General features: G+C 42.7%; 1 protein-coding gene across 2 annotated transcripts; it reads left to right on the forward strand.

The window, feature by feature from the left end:
* Positions 1–2,411: 2,411 nt before the first annotated feature.
* On the forward strand, positions 2,412–24,765 carry LOC134638014 (voltage-gated potassium channel subunit beta-3). Of its 2 annotated transcripts, none has more exons than XM_063488628.1 (14): positions 2,412–3,238; positions 17,230–17,273; positions 17,368–17,405; positions 17,677–17,756; positions 18,020–18,064; positions 18,493–18,537; positions 18,646–18,689; positions 20,584–20,670; positions 20,824–20,909; positions 21,025–21,145; positions 21,236–21,330; positions 21,453–21,573; positions 22,006–22,094; positions 22,207–24,765. In XM_063488628.1, exons 1-14 carry the CDS (start codon positions 2,943–2,945, stop codon positions 22,294–22,296), a joined length of 1,281 nt encoding a protein of 426 aa, XP_063344698.1. In that variant the 5' UTR covers positions 2,412–2,942; the 3' UTR covers positions 22,297–24,765. The 2 variants fall into 2 exon arrangements, with proteins under 2 accessions (XP_063344698.1, XP_063344697.1); XM_063488627.1 differs by lacking the exon at positions 2,412–3,238 and adding an exon at positions 7,281–8,035.
* The last annotated feature ends 1,191 nt before the right edge of the window (positions 24,766–25,956 follow it).

Raw genomic sequence — 25,956 nt, forward strand, 5'->3', positions numbered from 1 at the left:
TGAGTATTTGGTCTTATGTGGAACAAGTTCTGAATGTTGTGGGGCAAAGATTTATTTGCTGCTTTGTACATTGTTTGCGCAGTTCTGAGGTTAACCAAATCTTTAAATTTGAGAATATTTAATTTGATAAAAAGTGGATTTGATGGTTCTCTTGAAGTAGCTTTATTTATTATCCTTATTGCTCTTTTTTGCAGAATGTATATTGGGTAAGTGTGTGTCTTATACGTGTTTCCCCACACTTCCACACAGTATGTCATGTACGGCAGTATAATAGAACAATAGAGAGTATATAATGATGTTTGATTTATGAGTAGAAAAAGAAAAAAATGCATTTAGAGAATCGTGTGCTTTTTAAGCACTGAGAACAATTATTTGAGATACAGGGTTCAGTAAAGACAGCGTTAGTGCCTCTGAATCAGCATGCGCTTACGTTTAAGTGACGCAGCCCTCTTGGAGTTGTAGTAATTACGACAGACGTGATGGATGAAGTCATGCACTGTTGTTATAGTGCAGGCAGGTGGTCAGGGTGGAGGAAAGGGTCAGCAATACGCTGGACACAAATACATGAGAGAGCCGTGTTCATTGTTTCCATCTGGCAGCAGAGACGGTGAGCCTCTAATTGTAACCACCATGTTTCCCTAGCTTTAAACATGCTCTTCTTTTTAGGCAAAATATGATCTTTCCTCTAACCCTAAGCTGTTTTGTTGTCTGAATTTAACCCAGCCTTGAGCCTGTGATGTGATTCGTAAGAGTCTTAAAGGATTTGGTAAACTTGTCCTGCTGATGTAAGCTTGTCTTTCATTTTTAAGGGGAAGATTTTTGTATGGGCCCCTAAGTGGGAATTCCTGATGTGTCTGCCTGATATTTACAGATTGCTTTGACAAGCTGTATAAAAGTAGTAGCAGGTGAACAGCGCTGAAGTCGGGCGTGATTTAAGATGAAAGGTCTTTCTGGTACACCGTAGGGAAAATGCCTCCATCTGAGGCAGCCCTACTACTCACACAAACAAGCGAGCTCGCCTCCTTCTCATCACTGTACAGTATGTACAAGGTGGCAACAAATAGCTTGACTCCATCGTGCTCTACATTCCTGGGTTACTATATTGTTAGACTGACGAAATCTATCTTTGCGCGGTTACGCAACAGATAACTAAAAACAATCTTCGCTGTTCTAACCCAGATATGTGATAGTTATACAATGCAGACAGCAGGCTCTCTCTCTCCTTGAAATCAAAAGGTAAATTTCTATCATCTGGCCCTCGTGACATCACGCATAATTATAAATCCACTACTTTGAGGAAATACAGAGTGCTATGATTTACACTCGCAAGATCAAGACTGACCTCTGCCAGCTGCCTGTGTGACTGTGGTCAATTGAATGAGTGATTGTAGCAGCTTAATCCCAGATGATCTCTGGCTCTGAAAGCCACTACAGCAAACGCAGGAAGGACTGCACTTTAGGAACAGTGCCTGACCGTCATGGCAGCTGGAAGATGAAGGGGCAGAGATGGTTAAACAGATGCATGAATGAGCTGGAAGATAATCATTGAGCTAGATGTCTGAGATACTGATGCACTTTTTTGTGGTTTTAATAATCCACATTTAACCCACTGCTGAATACGGCAAAAGAGCAGATCCGAGCAAACATTTTCACCAACTTGGAAACATGAATCACAGCTGATCTGATTGTTTTCCGATCAAATTTAAAATAAAAGGAAAAGATATAGATATCAAATCTAAATAACGGCCTGCAGATATTTCACAGCGTGAGGGAGTCGCTTAATTATTTTCACATTTGATGTGAATTTCATTTTTGTTTCCAATATTGGCTTTTAAGCTGGGACTTAACAGCCATGCACGGAGGAGATTAGAAGGTGGATTTCTTTGCGCAAACTGTTGAAAAGCTGATGGAGAGAACTAATCCTCTCTATCTGCATCATCATTCTTTAAAACTGCACGCTTTCTGTCTGTCTGTATTTCTCTTTTCAGCAGTTCAATTTCATTTTAGTGCACAAAAGATGACCTGCCCTTTTTTATGTTTAATTTTTTATGAACAGGGCACCAGTAGCCGCTGATTTTTCTTTCCCCTCCAGTGAAAAAGGGTTTCACACATTGTGCTCTCCTTTATGGTTTGTGTGAAAAACTGTCGCAGGAGGTTTGGCTCGCGCATTAACCCAGACCCCGACAATATCACGCTCAGCAGTGGCCTGAAGCCGGTGCCAGGCTTTGAGAGGATGCCACCCTCGCTTTGTTTGAGGGACCGAGGGCTCGAAGGCAGCGAGGGTGCTGGTTATGATGACAGCGCCGCTGCAGATCAACTGATCAATTATAGCCATGCAGGTATGAAAAACAAAAAAAAGTCATTATTAATTTATATCTGAAGAAAAGGTCAGCGAGCTGAACTCTCACAGCCGCCGCTGATTATAGTCACAGAAGAACAGATACTTCATCCGGGCGCGCTCTTAATCTGAGCAAATGTAAGCTGGTGGCGCTTCGACACAAATCCCCCCACTGTCCTTCCTTTGAGAGATAAAGAGAGAAAGATACTGATTGCTTTTCCTATCCATTTTTACTCAAAGACGCACCTCACATCAGCAGGAGTCATTGTTTGTGACTGGGTGTTGCTGCTGACATGTCGGACTGGCTTTGTTTTATTTTGGAATTAGGCTCCACAAAGGAGAAATCAAGACTTTTTTTTTTAATATTTCGCAGGTGCTCTAAGTTCTCCTTTCCAGCAGTTTGATGTCTGACACATCCTCGGGCCGGATGCTTCAAATCTACATGAAACTCCATCAAAATAGCACTGCCTTGTTATTTTGTTTCAAACTTAGAAGCAGCTTCTGTTTAAAGTAGATGTTGCAGGCAAAAAAGAGAGAGAAAAAAGTAAGCAAAGCAGAATTGAAGAGCCATTTCATCAGTCGGGGTGCTGGAATCTAGGCAACAATGTTTGCCAGCCGTGGTGCCAGCGGAGGAGGTAAGGGGGGGAAATACTCAGTGGAGGACCTCTATGGCATCAGTAAGAAGCCCAAGGCGTCGACCTCCTCGGGGAGTATTGTGGCCAAGGCTGGGACCCGGAGCAGCAAGAGCTCGGAACAGAAGACTGAGTCAGAGGCCTTGGCCTCTCAGATCCTGGAGGCAGCCCACAGACTGGTGGAGCGACGCCGGCTGGAGCTGTACCTGAGAGAATGTGGCCTCTCCCTGGCCGAGTGCGAGGCTGAGCGCTCTGCAATGCCGTACAGGTATGTGGAGAAGACTTTACAGCATGAAACCATGAGGCAGTTAGAGTTTGTAGTTATGACTTAGTATATTTAATTAGGCCACTAAAACAAATAAAAGCAATTATTAATAATAAAGAACTGGAATGTACAGCCTACACTAGGCTGCAGATTTAACTCAGATCTGGGTTTCGGCTGCTTTTTTAGCGAGTGCAGGACACACACTGAATGGATTTTACAGAGATAATAAGAGACCATCCCGAGCACTCAGCCATCCGTGGATGATCCATTTTAATAACATGGTTAATATTTTTCTAACATATTACTAATGCATTGATGTAATTGAGTGTTTGGAGAGGACTGCAATTGAAAGGCAGTGAGTGGAGACATCATTCACGAGAGATGGGGGAAAAAAAATATTCGTTTTTTTTTTTTTTTTTTTGTTGTTTTTTTTCTCACTGGTGACCTAAAAAGAAACATCAGGCGTTTGATGAGATTTCAATGCGGAGGACTGATGAGTGTACGTGGCCGGACTGCAGAAGCATCCGGTTGTTCAGGAACACTAATGTGACTTGTACGTGAGCCATTGTCTAATTCCAGCCTTCCCAAAAAACAGCCTGACGGGGTCAGGCATCAGTGGTGCAGAAGTTTGGGGTTAATGATGCATGATTTGACAGCAGGGGACGGGCGGTTGGTTGTTGTACCGCGTGCATCTCTCTGTTTAAAGCGTAGAGGCGAATGAACGGTAGTGTTGGCTACTCTTCAATCAATTTACCAAAAACCTAGGGAAAAATAGATTTTTGTAAATTGAATGAGACCTGAAAAAAGGAGGGGTGGGGTGCTTACAGAGAAGAGGAAGATACAGGCCAAGCTGCTGCATATTTCATTATTACTGCTTAAACACCATCATACTAAAATACTGAGTACAGATTCCATTACATTTGTCATTTTATTTGCTATAACACATCCAAAACATGCAAACAGTCATCTAGTCTCCAGAACAGTTGCCTCTAGGTGGCAGCGTCATCATGGTGTGAAGACAAGCCTGTGACCAATGACTCAAAAGCAGAAAGAGGGACAATAGTGCAGGCCAAGGGGTACCATTTGTGCAATCAGGTGACATTTGCAATTTCACATCATTTTTATGCTCAGATCTAGGGCTTACTTTATAGCACATTTGTGCTGGCAGCGTACATTTTGATAGCTGAAACAAACTAACGGCGTACCGGAGTATGATTTGGTTGATTCGACCACCTCTGGCAGAACCGCTTCCATCACTTGAACTGCCCCACAGAGCCTGCAGTGGAAGTTGTTTCCACAGCCTCTGTGCGCCTTCATTTGCATGAGATCTGGACTCTCTCCTGACAGAAAATGATTACCTGTAATCAAAACAGAAGCCAGCATCTACCTTGACGTTCTCTCTCGTATTCCGGTTTAGCTGGAAACAAACGTTTGAGCTGCAGAAATGTGAGCTATTTAGATTCTGAAAAACGGACAACGAGGGCCGAATGAAACGAAGCTCATAGGTTAGACAGATTCGAACGTGTGAATCTTCATGGATTATATCAAAGTAATTCTGTCCTCTTTTCGAGGAGCTGAATTACTTTTGAATAAAAACCGCAAGAAGAAATAAGATGCCTTCAAAGTCACAGGGTCAACGCCATCAGCTTTCTCAGAACGCCATGCGAATTTCATGTTGAGGCACACCTGCAAACACTTCTTAGCGTTCTTTAGTGCTATTTTAGTTCAAGCGTGTCAAAACCAACACATGAACACCACCGTGGGAGAGGAGTTTTCTTGCTTCATCCTGCTTTAAAAAAGACATTTACACATTTATTTATTTCTCTATTTACCAGGTGTTACTTCGAATTGTTCTGTTTTTAAGTGAAAATGGAGCCAAAAGGGTGACAGGCAAGTCCAGGTCATTTCATTCTGTAGCATTAAAGGAATATGCTTGCAAGCACTTTGATGATGGGGGGGACGGTTTGGCAGATTTTAGGGGATTATAGCTCAGAAAGTCACACTTTGTGATGAGTTTTTACGCTGAGTCTGAGTTCCATGAATAACCTACCTTTTCAAGGACGTTCAAATTATAGAAGCTCTTGTATAATCCAGCTTGAGAAGAAAAAAAGCCATCTACTGTATCCCCTTATTTTCTGATAATTTGATTCCATAACCTTATCATTACTAGGAAAATAAGGATGCACCACACATGTGCTCATTTTTGGTCTATCTCCACCCAAATACTTCAAGATGAGGCTCACAAGTGCTGGTTGTGTCCTGAGGTTTTAGCGCTGTAAGCTTCCGAAGTGGAGAACAGACTGAGTCAGTGTCATTACTGTGTAATACGGTGATGCCAGTGGCCATTATTTGGAGTGAAGGGGAAGGTTAAGCCTACAGGGAGATGAAGATAAAGAAGTCGACATGATTATGCAAAAGTTTGGCTATACAAAAATAATGTGCTTCCTGGAAAATAAGCGTCTTAACAGTGAAGTGGAAGTAATTAAATCTTCTCCTCTTTTGAAACGCCACCACGGGCAGCATTCGTATTTTCTGTCTGCCTGTACAGCTGGAAACTTCCCCGTCCAAACTTGTGCTGAATGGTTCTTTAGAAAGAGCTGATTGCCAACTCAAAGTCACATTCTGTTGGCAGTGGATGCCCTGCAATCTGCTCTGGGACTGCAGATCTGCTTCAAAACACTAGATGTGAAACCAAATTGACAATGGTGACAAATGTGGGGTATTTTGCACATCGTCCTGCTGTGTGAAGCAGACTTAGCGGGGCGAGCACTAACCACAGAGTAAAGCCTTTTGGATTGACAGTCCTCTGTAAGGATATGGCATCACACTTTAGATGGTAAACAAAGCCTGGAAGGGGCTATTATCATTGCTTGGCCACCAAAATGACACATCCATTTCATTTCATTATGATGGGCTGCAGGATGATCTGATATGCCCTGCCGTGCTATGCTTATGATGTGATGTATTGTGACTTAGAAACCATCTATCCTCTGTTTGCTCAGAGGTAGTAATGAGTGTAATTCTGGTGATTGGGTCATTGATGGCAAATCAAGCTATCATTGGGGAGGGCAATGTTTTGCATAGGAAGAATAGGAATAATGGGAGTGGTGGGAAGACAGAATTCTGGATCTTATGGAGGGAAAAAAGATGGTTTGGGGAGGGGGTTGAGTAAGTATAGCCTAATGTGTGCCTTTGTGATGAAATGTGTGCGCATCGGTGTGATGAAAAAATGTGGATCACACCCGAAAGAAAGGGAGGGAGAGGGAGTATCTATCCAAACCCCCACACTGCTCGTGTGTCGTGAACGTTTTGAAGCCTGTGGAAAAAAAAGGAGGGGGGCGGTCTCCAAATGATGCTGGAGAGCCGAGAGGCGGCACCGAGCGTTTGAAATGTCTGCTGCAGCTGATTTTGGGGCCAGTATGCCGGCATTTTTTTTCCAAATCCGCGCACCCTGAGATCCTGGCGAACAACGGGAGACGTGCACAGTTACCGCTGCTGCCGGTATGTGAACAACTTCACACACTGAAGCTAAAGATGAACCGGCTCCGTGCTTGCTGAATTTGTTGGTTTTTTTCCCTTCTTCTTCTTTCTCCATCGCTGTTGCATCAATTGGATGCTGCGTGAAGCCGCTTGGTGATGATGCATTGGTGGGGTTTGAGTGTCTTTACCCCCGATCTGACTTTTCTCCTCGGCGATGTAAATTCGAGCTATTGAGCCCGATCTTTTTTTTTTTTTTTTTTTTCCCCTTTTGCTCACCCACCTTGCGACAGTAAAATAAAAGGTGGGGGAGAAATATGAGTGATTTCGACGCGAGGTGTGAGGATGCCTGTAGCTGTGGTTGTGTCATTGCTGCGGCACGTTCCGGAGCTCCTCAGCTCAAGACAGTCTCAACAAACCTCAGCTGAAGAGAAAACAGCAAGCTGGCAAGTGCTTTATCACCCTACATAAGCCATACAGAGCCCGTGCATGTTATGTCGGACGAGGCCACTCTCCAGGGAGGGCATCTATTGTACTGAGATTTTATTGGGGTGGGAGGGTGGGGGGCTTCCCAAGAACTGCCACATCCCCAAATTCGTCTGAGGACTGCTGCGAGCACACAAGCTCCCTGATGATTTTTGGAGGGCAGCCCTGATGCATCGTGTGAGTGTGAAAACTCCGAGAGCCTTTTTGCCAGGTTTGCATCACCAGACAGGAGACTGAGCAGACGGTAACTCTGTGTGTGTCATGTTTAGAGGCTGGACTCTCGCCTGCTCCCTCCAACTCTGAGCCAAAATCTTTGACCTGCCCTGTCTGAGCCCTTTTGTATGAGCATCACGGCGCTGCCACAACAGCACAACGGGAAACGGTGTCGAGCAGCACCAACAGTTTGTAGACATTGCTGTTTGTGTGACTCCTTGTTTAAAAGACAAAAAACAAACCCAACCCTATACTCAGACTCTCAGAATAAGAGACACAGACATCAGCTGCCAGGATGCAGGTGTCTTTTGCATGCACTGAGCACAACCTCAAAAGTCGCAGCGAGGACCGGCTTTGTGGCCTTCGCACCGCTCCACCTCCTGGAGGGAGCAGTGGCGGAGTAGGGGGAGGTGGTGGCGGTGGAGGAGGAGGTGGAGGAGGAAGTGGAAGTGGTGGTGGTGGAGGAGGAGGAAGCGGAGGTGGAAGCAGTGGACAAGGGAGCAATGGCAACTACATGTCTCAAGGTTCTGTCAAGACCAGGGAGGGTCCCGGGTCTCGTCAGACTCCTCAGGGTCACGCCCACATGAAGGAGGCTATTGGGCGCCACACCAATATGAAGTACAGGTGAGTATGGGCCTGACTGGGGGAGACGAGGAGACGGAGCTTTATTGGTTGGAGAGATGGCTTTTATTTCACTCTGATCACTGTGGCCTTTTGACCTCCACCAGAGGTGAAAGTCCTCCACCAGAATCAAGGTGTTGGGCTCCGGGTTTGGGCCTCTTCTTCACAATGAGGCTCTACCTGCCCTACCGGGCCTTCATTATTCCTAGTTCTGCCAGTCTCTTTGCTGAGATGTGAGGTGAATTCGAGGTTAGCTTGTCACCAAACATATCACCAGTGAGCAGACTGTGCAGACTGCCTACATATCCATTAGCCAGATGAGAAACACCTCAGTGAGAGCAATGACTTCTCTGACATTATAAAAATATGACATTTATTCCTAAAAGCGCTTATGGATATAAATAAAAAAAAATGCTTACATAAGTCATACTAAATAGCCCTAATGCTATCACAATATTTCAGACAGTATGCATATGGGAGCATTAGCCACAGACTTTGCGCTAGCCTCTTTCTCATTTCAGCAGATTAATAATACAAAAAAAAAAAAAAAGCTTTCCTCCAATAAAAGCTTCCCCTGAAACCACACTAGGACGCCCGGCTTTTCTTAGAGGTTTTAAACACATGTATTTTCATAAAATAGCCTTGCAGGAGACTATCATATGCACGGAAAATCTCTGCTGCACACACACCAGGTCTGAGTCATGTCATAAAGTAGGAAGGAAATCCAACCAGATAAACAACAAGACAAGAATGCAATGTATGTTTTTCCTCTTTTAGTGTGTTGGCAAACTTGTGGTTTACCTTTGATGGATTAGAGCTTGAAGCTAAACAAGGACAGCTGTTCATGCAGAGCTCATGCATGAAGGAGGCTTGTATTTATACATAAACATACATTTTTTAAAAACGGGGGGGAAGCACAAAGCATGCACTTTAACATTAGGCTGCAGACTTCCACAGGCTCACACCGTGTTTCCATCTTTGGGCTGTAAAATTCGAGAACTAGGAGGAGAGTTTTAACGACCTGCTTTCTTGGTAATCAGGTTGATTGAATTGCTGCCATTCTCTTCAGTCAATTTAGTTTCCACTTAATAAGATGCTTAAAAAGGGAATAAGGCACACGACAAAACTAGGATATTTCCACTCCTATTTTTTTCCCTTTAGAATCACACACATACAGGACTTTATGATTGGGCTGGATTTTTCCGGTTGTTCTGCCGTCTCTAGAAAAGTGTCACTAATAGGGAGTGCAGCAGCACAATAAGTCTATACAGCATATGGCCACTTCCAGTTGCCATTGGCAACACCCCAGGCATTGCCTTTAGTTTTTGTCTTATTTTCTAATCAGCCAGCACTGCTGTCGCTTATCAGTCCTTTCCTTAACTGAGTATGCTCAAAGCTCCACCACCTGCACCACAACAGTCTGGTTGTGGCGGCGTCGCGGTGGCCGCACATTCCTCATTTCACACCGTTATTACAATTACACAGAGGTCAGGAAGTAAGCAGGCTTCTGCCTTCACTCTAAACCACCCGTGAACTATATAGATATATAGAAAAGTGGGCCATGGCCACTGTGGTGTCATCCACTGGTTTGTGGAGTCCCAGATTTGACCATGTTTGGATGAATGGCTGGAATACAAAGGTGTGTCCAGAGACTGTGTAACTGCATCACGCAGAAACAGATATCTGCTAATTATTGCCAAGTAACATAGAAATAGAATAAAAGAATATTACTCTGCAAAAAACACCTGAGCACAGATCTCTTGTTGGTGTCATTAACCACACAGTGAGCTCTGTGACTTGTCAGATGATTGCATTAAAAATGTTCCAGGGGGGCACAAACACACAGAAGAGGTCACGATGTGTGACGAAAAATTTCCCAGCTTCTGCTCAATGGTGATAACGTTGAGTATAAATGAAATTATATTATATTATATTATATATTTAGTTGTCATGATGGTGAAAATGAGTTAAGGAGACCAATGTGCCAGGCTGTAAACATGCCCTATAATGCTGTTTAAACGCAATGGGGGATTGAATCACTCTTGTAGGCAGCCTCAAGTGGCCATTTGAGGAACTGCATTTTTTGGGACTCCGGCGCTGGTTTCTATTTCCAGTTCTGGATGCTGCTGCTTGCGTTGACCACATCTTTGTGGCCCTTCTGTCTCATTAACCCAAGTATTGATCACTCACAGGCAGGTCTCAGATGCTCAGAGTCTTTCTTTGTGACTCACTCTATCTTCTTTCTTTGATCTTGTTTAAGCTTCTCACTGTTTTCTTTTCAAATGCTGCCCTTTTTTACTCCCTTACAGTGCACTGCAGCATTCTGGTTTGTGTGTGTGTGTGTGTGTGTGTGTGTGTGTGTGTGTGTGTGTCTGTGTGTGTGTTCAGTGTGGCCACAGGGTATGCATTCGAGCTGATGGAGAGGTGACTGTAGCAGTCAGTTCTGTCACTCAGCAAAATGTCTATTTTTAAAGTAACTAAACCTTCTGTTTTCAACACCAAACTGTCCAGATGGCCCAATTTTATGGTTCCATTTGGCACAATATGCTCAAGTTTGAGAAAATTGAATTAAAAGATATGACAAGATAATGCACATTTCACAGACAACGCCAAAAATGATTCGACTTTCCTCTGGAATCGCATTTTTGTCATGTTTGCACCTAAATATTTCTAAAGAGAATTTATCTAAAAGCATCATTCACGAAGTTGTCTGTGCAAATTAAAATTCACATGAATTAGAATCAAATATGGTATATCTGAGCATCATGAATTTCTTAAAACATTTTTTTGGTATGAGTTTAAAAAAAAGGAAAGGGAATTTGATTTACATTAATACTGGAGAAGACCATAGATCTATCTACCGCTGTTCCTCACAGATGGCCGCGGGGCACGCTGTGTCTGTGGCGGATGCCTATAAATCTTAATGCATGCTTGAGAGATGGAGAATGTGAATAGGGAAGCCCTACTCAGATAAAACATTCAGCACTGACATGCAGTAAACTGTGAAACAGAGTATTGTTAAAGAGCCAGATGTGAGAAAATCAAAATAAGTTCAGGACAGCTGGAAAGACATGAAGGAGTTTAGGAGCGATTACCCAAGAATGCCGTTTTACTGTATCTAAAAGAACTCAAGTTAAACTTAAAGACATGTGATTGTGAAGAATGAGAACAAACTATTGATGACACTCGCACGTGATGTTTGACATCACAGCCAGCAGCTTAGACCAAAGACTGGAGACGAGGAGCTGTTGCTGGTTCCATGAAGAGTCTGTGACCTGATGGGAATTGCTGTGGTGTTTTTGCACTTTGGCTTTTGCAAGGATTAATCAAGTAATAGAGACCTTGTTAATCAATGAGCTTTAAGTTCTGTCACCTTAGGTGCACCAGTTGACCTCTATCATCTGCTTTGGTGCAAAGCAACCGCTCTCTATTAGTGATGTGGCTGTACTTGTGCTACAGATCAAAATCTTAAGCTCTACAAAAGTTCCGTGATTTCAGATTATTTTGCCAAACTAATGTATTTCCAAGCTGTTTCTACATTTTTAAACATTTAGGATATGCTGCTCCAGTTAAAGCAGACGACAAACAAAAACCTCAGCTGTACCATAAAGAGAAAAACAAGAAAAAGAAGATGTAGCGTTCATAATAATACCTGATACTGGGTTGCATGTTAAACTGGAGAACAAAGCCTTCATGTATTTTCATGAGGATTTGAAGTGTTCTGACATTCAGCCATGCAGAGAGGTGCCGTTGTCTGGAGGAGCGGAAGGTGGAAATCTCAGTAGTGTAGTCGCAGCAGCTGAAGCTTTGGCGTCGAGCGGCCCTGTCGACTTTTAACACGCATCTCATGCTCATTTAGTGCTGCGAGACGGTGACCTACCCTGAGTGTTATTACTCTCGCCGCGTGCCTCTTCTTAGCATTCAGATTGTTATCTCGCCCGCTTTTATGCGCTCTGACGGCGCAGCGGCGTCACCGGCTCGCTTTGTTAATTTCACTCCACGCGCCGTTCACACGCGTGCCACCGAAGGCAAAGCGAAGTGTAACAAATCCCCAGCAGCGACTAAAATATTCATCGTAACCGGCAGGTGAAGCGATAATGTAGTGATTTTGACCTCACGCTGTTGTCATGATTAACCACGGGAAATAAATGGCCTGTGTGGCAGGGAGGAGAACACGACTGCGGGCTGCAAAAACCTTGACCTTCAGCTCTCCTCTCTGTCGCTCTGGGACATTTATTTATTTTATTTTTTTCAGGAGAGGTTCCAGTTGACTGGGCAGATTAGTGACTCACTTTGAGGTCTGGGAAGTTTTAGGCAAAGTAACGCCGGGTGTTCACGTGCTTGATTTCAACCAAAATATAATCCAAACCATGATCTGTTTACTGACTGCTAAAATGTGGCTGCTTATTTTCATCTGCCACCCACTACTACAGCACGCTGTACGATGCTTAATGTTATAATTACTGCATATATCATGCATCTGAACAATATCTAGGCTGTTATTATGTGTGCAGCTGCTTGTTGGGACTTGATTAAGTGTATGCAGCGGGCAACTTAATCCTCTCAAAATGCAAAGTGACCTGCGGGTCAGTGTTGTTTGATGAAGCTCAGAGTTGTCAATAATTGACTGCATTTGGCGGCTTACTCTTAACTGAGAGGCATCGTAATCGCGGCCAGAAAATCCACATCACGTCCTCGGAGTAAGGCTGTCTCATCAAAGTCAAAGACTGGTATTGTCTTCTGGCAGAGCCATCATGGCCGCATGTTGTTATTATGTAAGAGCAGAGGGCAGCCTAATGAACAAGTGTCCACATGCTCTGGAAAAGACTCAAAAGGCATTTAATTAGATGAGATCAATTCCTCCTTCTTCTTTTAAAATCTTACTTTTATTTGAAACTCTATTTTTCAGTGTTATAATATATTCATTTATTTAAATAAATCTTGGTAGCATTCATTTGCCTGCCATGTAATACACTGCAAAATTCATTAAGGCAAAGTAGTTGAGCTGTTTTAAATCACAGGGAAACAGGAACACCAAAGAAAACTGGAGGACGGCGTGATACTCAAAAACATGCTCGCGATTGCATTCAATCACTTTAAATTCACTGCGCTGTCACTCACGGGGGCATGAGATCCGGAAAGCGCCACATCCCTCAAATACTCGTCTTTATCCGTCTGCCAGCGGACATGAAACAGTGGCAGAGTGCAGCGACCTTCTCAGCGAGCGAATTTCATTAACATTTGATAACATGTTGGGGCGAGTGAACTTTTTTTTTTTTGGGGGGGGGGGGGGGGGGGGGGGGGTCGCAGCTCACGTGTGTTCCCAAACTTGGAATAAACAGTAATCACAGTGCATTGTGTCAAATTCAGCTTGTGTGAGCTCTTTCCTGCAACACTTCATTACATGCATTTTTAGTTAACGGGAGAGTCACGACCACTAATAAAGTGTCAGCAGCTGATACGCCGAATTGGAGGAGAGCAGCTGAGATTGTGCGTGTGTGTGTCTTTGTGCCCTTTTTTCTCCATTCGCTCCCTGCACAGCATGTGTATTTTATAATTAGGACAGACCTGATTTCCTAACTGTTTTAATATAGCTGAATTAAAAAAAATCACATTTACATGAAGAGTCCATTGTTTAGGCTAATGCTTTTAAAAATAGCTACATCAATAATTAGTACACTCTTAGATGCTGGGGTTTTGATTAGTGCCAGGCCATGTGGCTAATTTGGTTTCATTTGTCATATAAACCCAAAAATGTAGCTCTGTTGGCATGTCTCTGGATTATTGAGAATGACAAGCAAAGCAAAAGTTTGTGGTGGCGTTTTTTTTAGTGCCATAACTTCTGCCCACTGCATTGATTGTATTTAGGTAGAAGCAGACACAGGTGAGAAAAATCTGTTCTCTGTAATTTGGGTGAAGTGACCCTTTAAAGCCACAAAAACAGTGTGTGCAGCATTACTGAAAGAGAACAGACAGTCCACCATCTTCCCACACTCTGTGCTCAGAAAATGTGTGTCTAAGCATACACATAAAACTGACGTGAGTGTTATTAATATCTAGGTCTTCCCTCTGGAGAAGAGCCTGCTCAGCATGTGTGTGGCATTTTATGACAACTGCAGAGGGAAGGGGGAGAAAAAAAGTCCACCATTAGCACCTAACCATCTGTATATAGTGTCTTCCTCCTGTCTCAGGTGAAAACTAACTGTGAATGTCAGCACAGGTTAAAATGCTGACTAAACCGTGACGGAGCACCTGTGTGTCTCCTCTGTCTCTCTCTCTCCAGCGTTAATAATGTATGGACGGGGCAGCCAAGTTGCTACAATCATCTCGTTTGGAGATCATGATTTATGGCAATGGAAAAAATAGAGAAGAAAACACTGGAAGACCTACTTATGAAGGCTATAGAGAAGCATCTGTGTGCCCTGCTCATAAGTGCATTCATGCATGTCTGCATGTGGAACTGTGCCTGCGTTCCAATGCAATTCCCATCAAGCGTGAATATTCACGTGAAAGCATCGAACCCCTCCCCGTAATGACACTTGCACAGTATAGATGTTTTCTGTTTATTGCACAGCGTTCCTCAGATCCGCCTCAGATGAAATATAGGCCGAGAGTCTGGGTGTACTGCGTGCGGGAGATAGTGGGAAAAGACTGTCAATAGGGAGATAGTGCGAGGAAAGACAGAGCATGTGTTTCTCCAGACTCACTGATAGTAATTTAGCAGACTGCAGCATTGCAGAGAGCGGCGCAGTTGAGCGCAAGGGAGGGGGCGGCCAGTTGTCACACATGGAAACAGTGACATCCTCTATTGCTCAGAAGCACACGCGCACACACAGACATAAAAATTGGATTTTTATGTGGCTTGGCAATTGTGGAATTCGCCCAGTAATGCACACCGGTTTCAAATTTGCTCCCTGTCATGATGCGTTCACAAGCAGCGTTCACCAAACACGAGGCTGTCAGCTTCATGCACTCAGCTTTAAAAAGCATATCGGATAGAAGAGCATTTAACAGAAGAAGAAGAAAACATTTGTGTAACAGCCGTATGCCACTGGATGCTTGACACACTCCACCGAATGCTGACTCATGTTTTGGTGGTATGTTTTTTTTCCTCACACATAAGCCTTCTGTTTGCCGTCCTGGTCCAATGTGAAAAGGAAAGTATGGACAGAAGGTGTGTGACTAAGCTGGGGAACAGATTTTTATTGTCCTTAATTCACAGCTCAAAGCCATCATGCATAATTATAATGAGTTTTTCTCAAGTTCCCTAAAAATAATAATAAAAAAGAAGGTAATAAGCAAAAATAAAGTTGGGTATAAACCATACCGTTTATTTGCTCCCGGTGTGCAGATACAAAAGCAATTTTGAATCAGTTTCAAGCTTTGCTTTAGAAGCTGATTAAAACTGTAGGGAATATTTTTTCCGGATGCTGTTATTGGCCCCACCTTGTCAAATGTTGCTTGACAAAAAATAAATAAAATCCCCTTTATTCTCATCCAAATAAAGTTGAGACAAAAAAAGGACTGATTTGATGGATACTACAAAAAAAAGAAGAGCTAACAAAAAAGAACAAAACAAATGGTAAAATATTCAGGTAGCTCATTTGAAATAATCCAGTCTCTGAAATATGTTTTTCCCATGTGCCTCATTTAAATTTACTCCCAGTGTTCAAAGTGGCTGTCAGCGTGAGAGAACAGGCAGAGCTGTCATTGGTTGACGAACCACGAAGAAAAGCCAGCTTACCATACAAGGAATCAGCTACATCCAAACCCCGCAGACACATTTCCCTTTAAATAGCTTTCCTGACCTTCCACCTGTGTGCTTTTTTAACAGTTTAACGTAATGACACACACAATATGTATTTCACACCCACATGGAGTGCTCACATAAAGACTGATGCCCCCACTACACACACACGCACACACATAAAGAGCGTGAAACAAATGCTTACATATGCAGGAATCTAAAAATAGCATAAGGTTGGGAATTGAAAATAGACCAGGAAAATAAAAGCGGGACTTGTTCGACTGAGTCTAAATGCTCTGACAGTCTGTCTTTGTGCATTTGGCTGTTTTGCGGTGGACGCAGGCAGACAAGCCGAGAGCGGAGAGGCGCTGGAGATGAAAAGACGGCGAGCAGCGAGGTGCACTGCAGTTCTGCCGGCTCTCCAGCTGGCTCCCCGGCTAATTAGAATGGGGGAGAGCACACAGGAGAGCAAAGCATGAAGCCCACATCATTTTCAGCTGTACATGCTCCTGTGGTCAGAAATGCAGCTCTCTGCTTCTCCCCCGCCTGCCCTTCAAAATTCAGCTGTCTGAATAATCAGATGTGGCATGTCGGTTAATGGACTCCTCTTTAGCTCACGGAGCATTTTGGGCCATTTATGGTGCAGACCAAAGAAGCTTTTGCCGGGACTCTCTAACTGCGCTGAGCTCCGTCCCCTCCAGCTGTTTCACTGGCCCACTGTAATACACTGAACTGCTAACATACGAGGGATGAAAGGTCAATTGTTCAGAAATAATTAGACAGAGGAAGTCATTTTACCAGAGGCGAGAAAGACTTTCACTCAGCAGCTGCAGTGGAGGAGTGAAGTGTCGGAGACTACGATAGAAATAAATTACATCTGTGTCAGGTTTTTAATTTTGTGTCGTACTTTTGTTTTACATGTGACACCAGGTTTGTGTTACATGTGGCTTTTCTTCTACAGAATAATCAGGATATCATCAACAACATCGCCATATTAAGATGACGTTTAGCTTTCAAATCCTAATGTGTCCAGTAAAGCAGTGAGCCAGCTCCCTCATAGACGTGAATAAATAGTTTAGAACGCTGTAATGTAGTTGTGAGTGGATGTGATTATTAATAAACCGAAACTACTTCAGATGGCTCGGAGGCTTGGGTAGAAACAAATAAGACAAAATGTGTGTTAAATACAGTGTAATATTGCAGCTGCCATCTTTTTTAAACTCCACTTAGAGATACAAGTAGCTCGAAAGGCTGCAATTCTTAGTCTCATCACTGCTTAACCACAGTGTCTCCGTACTGAGGATTGCTCATCACTCACATGCGTACATCTTACTTACTGTGTTTGAAGATTGTATGTCCAGATATATTCCAACTGCCCACACATTTTGTGTGTGTGTGCGCTTTACAGGCATTTCTCATCTAACCTCCTGATTTTTTTCCCTTTCTATAGGAACCTGGGAAAATCGGGCCTACGTGTTTCCTGTCTCGGGTTAGGTAAGTTGGGATGAAGGCAGGGAAATATTCAGCTCAGCTTCAAACTCTTAAATAAAATCCGTCTGTCTGTCTCTCCCTCTCTCTCCTTGTTCAGGCACCTGGGTGACATTTGGATCGCAGATCTCTGATGAAGTGAGCGTTCTCTCTCTGTGTTTGTATGAGAAATCGATTCCCGCACACCTTCACTCGTTTGGTTTTTGTGTAACACCGTTCGGCGCACTGTAAACAAATCTCAGTGTTCACGATCGCAGGAATATGTGTGACAGGCCTTAAGACTGCTGTAGCTTGGCGAGATATTGTCTGTATTATCCTCCCTGAGTAGTGCCCTTCATGAACGACCTCTGGGTAATTGGAATTTATCCGCCGTCTGCTTCTCTCAGTCTCAGTTTTTGTGTTCTCTCAGATGGCAGAGAACCTGATGACCGTAGCTTATGAGAACGGAGTGAACCTGTTTGACACAGCGGAGGTGTACGCCTCTGGAAGGTCAGACTTCACTTTCCTCTCCTGAGCCTCAATTAAACTTTTTTTTTTAAATCGTCTGATTTCTCTCACAGAAAATGCAAAAAATTTAAACCTGTTTTTATGTGACGTCGTCTTTTATTGTCTGCCGTCTTCCATTCTTCTTCTTCACATTAATCTTGTTTTCTTTGGTCTGCGTGTCTTTATCAATTCTGTCGTTAAACGTTACATACAAATAAAGTTTATTAGCCTCCGCCCGTCACAACCAATGATGTGTTTCTCCACAGGGCGGAAATTACTCTAGGGAACATTATCAAGAAGAAAGGTTGGAGGTGAGATTACTCATTCTTCCTAACTGACTCACAGGCATGCAAAGCTTTTTAACTCGACCAGATCACAGATTTACTTTAAATAATCCCTAATAATCCCTTCCTGAGATGAACTGCATTACTACATGTTTTTATTACTTTTGATAGCGGCACACCATTAAATTCTCTCAAGGGAAAGTCATACTTGGGGAAAAAAATGTAGAGCTTTATCCTCAGAGAGACTAAAAAGGATAAAAATGTTAAATTCCCTGATCAAAGATGGTGGCTGACTCACCCAGCTGCCTAAGAGGCACATATTGGTAATAAAATGTTTTAATTTTAACACCAGAAAGAGAGAAAGACTGTCCGTACTATTAGATTTAGGATGAGCTGATTCCCTTAACTTAAATGTTATGCTGCAATCAAAATACTCACGACTTTGTCCTTGCCAGACGTTCAAGTTTTGTCATTACGACAAAAATCTACTGGGGAGGCCAGTAAGTATAAGACTAAAACACTAGACTCTTCACATTTCTTCAACCCAGCCTCTTTCCATTCATCATTTTAAATGAGGATCAATGATTTGTATTTTCATAACTCCACAGGGCAGAAACAGAGAGAGGACTCTCCAGAAAGCACATTATTGAAGGTACAGTCTACTCATGTATTTGCAAAGTGTAAACCAAATAAGGGGTTATTCTGGTCCAGTTGAAAGCAATTTAAATCAATTTCAGTTCAGTTATATTTACAGAAAATTCAACAGATCACAGATCAGTTGCCTTAGGGCATTTTATTTTGTAAGGTAAATACCCTACAATAATACTGAGAAGACAAACAGAGCAAGTGCTTTGGCGACAGTGGGAAGGAAAAACTACCATTTAACAGGAAGAAACTTTCAGCAGAAACAGACTCAGGGAGGGACAGCCATCTGCCACGACTGGTTGGCGGTGAGAGGAGAAGACATTGGATAAATATTTTTCTGCAGCTTGACTTTAAACCGACAATTTAAAATAGAAAATGGGTCATTTGGAACTGGACCACAACATCACCACAGACACTGTGGGGATCTCCCACTCAGTGACTCAAATTAGCTGAGGTGAAACCTAGCGCACAGCTGGCAGAACTTTGATATAAACTGAAGCGGTGATTTACATATCTAAAAAAATCCAGCCCACATAGAAGAGTCACAAAGGGAAAAATTTGCTTTAGAGACCAAAACTATTTTTTATAAGAGACTATAAACGAGTTTATTTTTGCTCTGAAGTTGGACATTTTAACACAGGAGTCTATGGGGATTAGCTCGCTTATGGAGCCAGCCTCAAGTGGCCATTAGAGGAACTGCAGTTTGTGACACTTCTGCGTTAGCTTTGGGCTTATTATACATTAAAGACTATAAATGAAAACTATGCTTTATTAGGTTGCACTGCATCTATATTTTGTACAGCATGTTTTCCTGTGTGTTACTTCAACCACTAATGATGTGGTTGCTATCATTCATTCGAAGCCCCCTTTACCTTTTAGTGTGAGCGTTGTTTGACTCACTCAGTCAGCTCCATGTTACACGTCACAGTAAGCACAACTTCATTTTTAACTGTGATGTCAGTGGACACTATTTGGATATGAGGTGCATTCACTTTGAAGCTATATCGCTTTAAGTGCAGATGTTGATGGGTAGGATGTTTCAGAGGCCTGTCATCAGATTTGTTGGGTCAAAGAAAATACAGAGGTCAGGTGAAGGTACATGTCTTGATTGCTGTTTTCCAGCCGTTTCATCGGTTCCAAAAATAATCCTAAAAAAGCTAAAGGATACGGTGGTGGTCTTTGTTCCTTTTGTAAGCAGCACGGCCGCAGGATGACCATTTACCTTGGACTTGAATGAGTTTTTTTCTATGTCATTGTCACGAAGCTTTTGATTTGGGGCCGTTGCATAATGAGTGAACTACGTGCAGCTCTTAAGGCTTGCACCGCGTGCAGGGACAACGCTCAGATTTCGACTCTATGCACTATTTTTCACTTTGCTCAGGAAAAAAAAGTCCAACTGCTGACTTACCCAAGGTTAGACGCTTGCCCAGAACATTTGAGAAGCAGAAAATCGAACATAAAACAGAATTACTCATTTTACCCTCCACCAGCACACTGTACTGAGGATAATCACTAATATCTTGGGAGGAGCTGAATGCTATTTTGATGCCATGTAAACTTAAAATGTAAAAAATAAATCACCTTAGTGATCTGGCCTAAGATTAGGCACCAGCATGAAGTTCGTATTTATAGATCTACTGGATGAAACTCCATGAAATTCCAAACACACACTCATGTCTCAATCAGGAAAAAAATGTAATAACTTTGGTCCTTCCCTTACGCTTCATTGAGCATGATTACCAGGTCAATATAATGCAGCCTGATACTTTGGTTTATTGCCAAATAACTGCAAAGCTATTGACACTGTAATTAGACTCTCTGTTGTGTAGCGGTGGCTCAAAACATCACTGTGCCTTAAAGTTATGACTCTTAGTCCAATAATTGACTCGTGTTTATCACAGGTTTACGAGGATCCCTATCAAGACTCCAGCTAGATTATGTGGACATCGTTTTTGCCAACAGAAATGATGTCAACAGTCCGATGGAAGGTCAGTTTGAACCGCTTATTACTGTTGTAGCACAAATATGGAGGGTTTTTGTATGGTAGTATGTTTTATTTGTGGAAATAAGGTTTAATCAGATGCGTTAGAGTTGTCAAATGAATGTAATTTAAGTGAGATGTCGTGTGCTGTGATTTGCAGAGATTGTACGGGCCATGACGTTTGTAATAAACCAGGGTATGGCTATGTACTGGGGAACCTCGCGCTGGAGCGCAATGGAAATCATGGTGCTGAGCTCTCACTCTTAAAGTCTTACTCTTCACAAATTCACGAGTGTCAGCTTTTTTCCAGATAACGCTGATCACTTACCATTGCGTTGTGTTTTCATTTCTGCGGCACCAGGAGGCATACTCAGTGGCACGCCAGTTCAACCTGATACCACCTGTGTGCGAGCAGGCAGAGTATCACTATTTCCAGAGGGACAAAGTGGAAGTGCAGCTTCCTGAACTCTACCACAAGATCGGTCAGGCATCCAAAAATCCCACAGCAACATTTATCTCTTCTTTTTAATTAAGTTTCATTAGTTTCATTCACACTTTCCTCGCTCTGTCAGGTGTTGGAGCGATGACCTGGTCTCCGCTCGCTTGTGGTTTAATCACAGGCAAGTACAGTGATGGTGTACCGGAGTGCTCCAGAGCAGCAATGAAGGTCAGTTTGATCTTCCACTTCTTCTGGCTCCAAATCAGCCTCACTATAGTTCTTGATTTTATCGGCATACAGTGTGAATCAGTGCCGCATCAGTGATTTTCTCCATGTTGGTCCTGATGAAGGGGTACCAGTGGCTGAAGGAGCGAGTGAACAGTGAGGAGGGTCGGAGGCAGCTGGCTAAAATCAAGGAGCTCCATCTACTGGCAGACAGACTGGGCTGCACTGCTGCACAGTTAGCCATCGGTATGATCCGAGCAAACGGCCTTAATTTTTTAGTGCAGACATACAGAGATGCAGCTTTGCTTGTTTTAGCATCATGTGACTGCAGATTAAGACTGAACCGATTCATATTTGCATGATTTTCACTCCTTAAATGACTGATTCATTATGTTTAATCTTACTGTACACACGCAGGTAGGAAGTTCTGTAACAGTTCTGGGAGAAGTGTAGAAAATCTGTCTCCTGCATGAAAATAACATTACATAATCTGTGATCTTGTTAATTAAGTGCTTTGTATATGTATGGTCTGCATTAAGGCTTTCAAATGGAATCCAACCACTGGTTAAATCTGTTAACATTTTTTTTAAAACAAGTCTAAAAAATCAGCTACTTTACTTCGGTTACAAACTGATATTCCTCCAGCAATACAGTTTTCCTGGTTTGCTCTTTTTACAGCCTGGTGTCTGCGCAGTGAGGGAGTCAGCTCAGTACTTCTGGGTGTTTCTAATACAGACCAGCTTCTTGAGAATCTGGGTGCCCTCCGGGTAAATATGTGCTGTATTCAAATATGCTTTTATGTCTTGTGCGCAATAAAAAGAACCACCCAAAAAACAGCAGATCACACTTTAAGCTCATGCCATCCTTCCCTTCTTTCAGATTTTATCTCAAATGACCCCTCAAACCGTTACTGAGATGGACGCCCTGCTGGGAAACAAGCCACACTCGAAGAAAGAGTCACGCGCTTGAAGATTCAAATCTCAGCGACGGACGATGTTCCGAGAAGATGAAGAAGACTTTGATGTTGGGGAAACATCGCTTTTTGCTCTGCTGTATACTCAACAACTTGCATGTCCTCGGCAACATTTATGCTTCCAGTATGTGCGCATATCCATTCTGCGCAGTACATTATATCATGTAGAAGAAAAAAAAAGGAAAAAAGAAAAAGAGAACTCTCTCAATTGTGGAAGAAAAAAAACATAACCGATCATATATTGCTCACTGTTGATTGTTCACAGACTAATTATTTCCACATAGAGGAAGGCTAAAGCTGGTCAATCAAATGTCAATCCTAAAATGAGGAAAGAAAGAAAAAAAAGGCCACCTCTGCCCTAACATGCAACTTTACTGCGTGAACGGTGCTTTCATTAGACGTGTGAGTCTCCTCCCCTCACAGCTGCCTGTTATTCTGTGTGATGTTTAGTACCCAGCAGCCAGAGAGCTAAAGGTTAGTCCTCATGTGTCTAACCGAACATTTCCCGTAGTGTGCATGTGACTGCTCTGCCACACTCACCGCTTTATAGGGTTGGGAACAATGGATTACTTGTGAAGTAATAAAAAAACCACAGCAAATAAGCCACTCTGGTATTACTTTTTAAAAAAGATCACATGATTTAAAAGGAAAAATTGGCAAATGAATTTCAAGCATGAAGGTTACAGAGTTAGAACTGAGTCTGGTAGAAATGTTGAAATAATAATAATAACTTATGTGTGCTGTTACGTTGTCAAATTGGCAATCAGAAATCTAAAGCCAGTGACATTTTGCAAAGTGACTTTTCCCAACCCTGCTGCTTTCTCAGCGGTCCGTTTGCCTCCTCTGTGCGCATGTCCCTTTAAGACAGAATAGCCCTAACAGGGTGTAAATGTGGCATGGCTTTTTTTTTTTTTACGGCTTATGTAGATTTGCAGTGCCCTTGTAAGCCATTTATTTATTTATTTTTTAAACTCTAAGCGGTCAGATAGTTTTATCCGACATAACCGTCCTGCTGGGCACGCTCGCTTTAAAGGCTCTCAGCAGTCTGCAGACACGGCTTGTGTGTCCATGTTGCATATAATCTTTGCATCGTCCTAAACTATGTCAAAAGATGCTGACATCACTTTCAGCGGTGCCGAGTTGCTGATCTCGAGTCGCAGGTTTGAGACGGCTGGACTGAGTGGAAAGGTTGCTGGGTGTCTGACACAAAGATTGGGACATATTGTGGTGAACGTGTAGTTTTCAAAAAGATGGGAAATAAAAACAATAAGTCTGAGTTTATCAAATGTGATACGAGTCTTACCACAGACCACTTGGGGTAAGATTTCGATTAATGTTAACTTTTCTTTTTGTTTGTGGAAGCCTGAAAACACAGCTTCTCTGCTCATTTCTCTCTCTGCATCGCTCCAAATTCGTTCCCATTCTCAAACACATGCACGACAGATTTTATACTGTGCACTTTGTCTTTTTCCCTTTAGTTTTGTAATGACTTCAATACTTTGTAATGTGAAGGGGGGTGTCTTTTGTTTTGTTTTTCTCTCTTTTTTTGTGATTTGCCATGAAAACTAATCTCCGAGGTGGAGTTTTTGATACACGGGAGTTGTTATTTTAGCAGACACGAGGTTGCAATATATTGTAAATAGGCTCATGTGTTTTGACGGTGATGTAACAAGAGAAAGTTCAAGTCTGTGGTTCATGAAGGTTTTCTTAAAGGAGCCGCTGAAACGTGGCTCTCTGTGAGTCTGTCATGATGTACAGTTCGACTGAGCGTAGCTTCCTGTGTACATAGGTCCTTCAATCAAACCCTGAAAATGTAACTTTGCCTGCCTAACTTATATTTTACTGTCTTGCAACAAAGAGAAACCAAAACACAAACAAAAAATAATAATAATAAGAGAAGAGACAACTGATTCTGAATGTATCATGTCTGTTGCTCAAACCTACTTAAGGGACAAAGCACATACCCTGTTCCATGAAGTCCAGTGGTTTTTGAACCTGCAAACGTGCAAACATTTACATTGGGATTAGCCAACTCAAGCTTCTTGCACCCCCTTCTTTAAGCTGTTAATAGAAAGTCAGATGAGATTTTTGTACTTCCAAAACCCGGAGTAGTCTAATCACAGGTGTGACGCTAAACCCCCAACTGCTAGCTACTCTTCCACGTTGATTTTTGGACCACCCTTTATTTGTGTACATGTGCGATGCAATTTTACGAGTTGCATATGAGGCGGCATATGGGCCGCGAGCACTAGGATTAGTCACAACCTTCATTCTCGCATATCAGAGCCCGTATCATGTGCTCCCTTGATGGGTTTTAGCTTCCTTATGTACACTTCGATGATCAACACAATGTTGATGGACATACTTAGATGACTAAGACACTTAAACCTGTAACTGCTTCGGATTTTTGTTTTGTTTTGTTCAACATTTTTATGCAGATAGAAAATAAAGCAGCTTTCAGCTATTATTATTTTATTTTATTTGTGGTTAAGCAGTGACTGGCAGAGGAATGTTCTTAACTAAAGTCAACAGAAGCCAGCAGATAACATTGAGTGCATAATGCATACCTGCAAAGCTAGTTTGTTCCTTCCATTTGAGGTTAGCCTGCACTTTTGTGTTGCTGCTGATATAACAGAGCCTCTTTGTGTTGCACCAAAACAGCACGAGTTGACCGAGCGTGGCGACGGGTGCTGACCGTGGAAATAGTGATTTTTTTGTGTGAAAAAGCTCAGGGAGATGTGTTGTTTCAGAGAAATTCGAAATCTCCTCACTAAAGCGTAAAAAACTTTGATTATTCATGTGGATCTTCAGACTGTTCTTTCTCAGAGGGGGAAAACGTCTCTCTGTGAAATCTGGCATCAAGGACTGTTTGTGCTTATGTGGATTTACACTAATCAGCTCCTTCTTTTCCTTAGCGCTTCTTGTTCGGGTGAAGAAATTCAATGAGTTGATCAAACTTTTCCTTTTCTTGTACGTTGTCAATGGTGACGTTTGTGACAGGCAGCTTTGTTGCGTGCAATAACAGACTATATTTGTAACAAAGGTCCACATCTGATTAATCACTGTGCAAGCGCTGGCTTACAGTATGAGCCCCACAAATATTCAGCTGCACATCCAAAGGAGTCAAATTTGCACCTTGTAGTGTTATTGTACAATTACATTTTGGGGTTTGGTCAGCACTAAATCGCAGGTGGATTTAAAACACTAAAAAGCTCACAAGTTCAAGAAATGTGCGAGTTAAGAAGCCTTGCATTTATTTCCCTGCTTACATCCTGTTAAAATGTGTGCCAGCTCTTCACCCCTAACTCTTTCAGATGGATGGTACGAGAACAATAACTCAGCCGTGTGTCCGGCGCTCTGTGCCGTGCCCGCTGGGACGCCACACATGTTTACAGCGAGCAGAAAACATCTGTGACGCCAGCACTGGTAGGCTTTCTCTTACTGGATTCCCAGGTGCCCTCGGAGCGACAGATGAAACACATGTGCTGAAAAATATTGATGTCCTCACCGCCAACACAGAAGGAGAAGGAAACAGGTTTTGCCACGTGATTCATCCTCTGTGCAGTGAAACAAGTTGGGGATAAGGTTATAAAGAAAGAAGAAAAAACAGAGAGAAAGATGCTCAGAAGCACATTGGAGATCTACAAACCCCCACA

Source organism: Pelmatolapia mariae, linkage group LG10_11 (assembly GCF_036321145.2).
Source record: "Pelmatolapia mariae isolate MD_Pm_ZW linkage group LG10_11, Pm_UMD_F_2, whole genome shotgun sequence".
In the NCBI taxonomy this organism is placed as follows: Eukaryota; Metazoa; Chordata; class Actinopteri; order Cichliformes; family Cichlidae; genus Pelmatolapia; species Pelmatolapia mariae.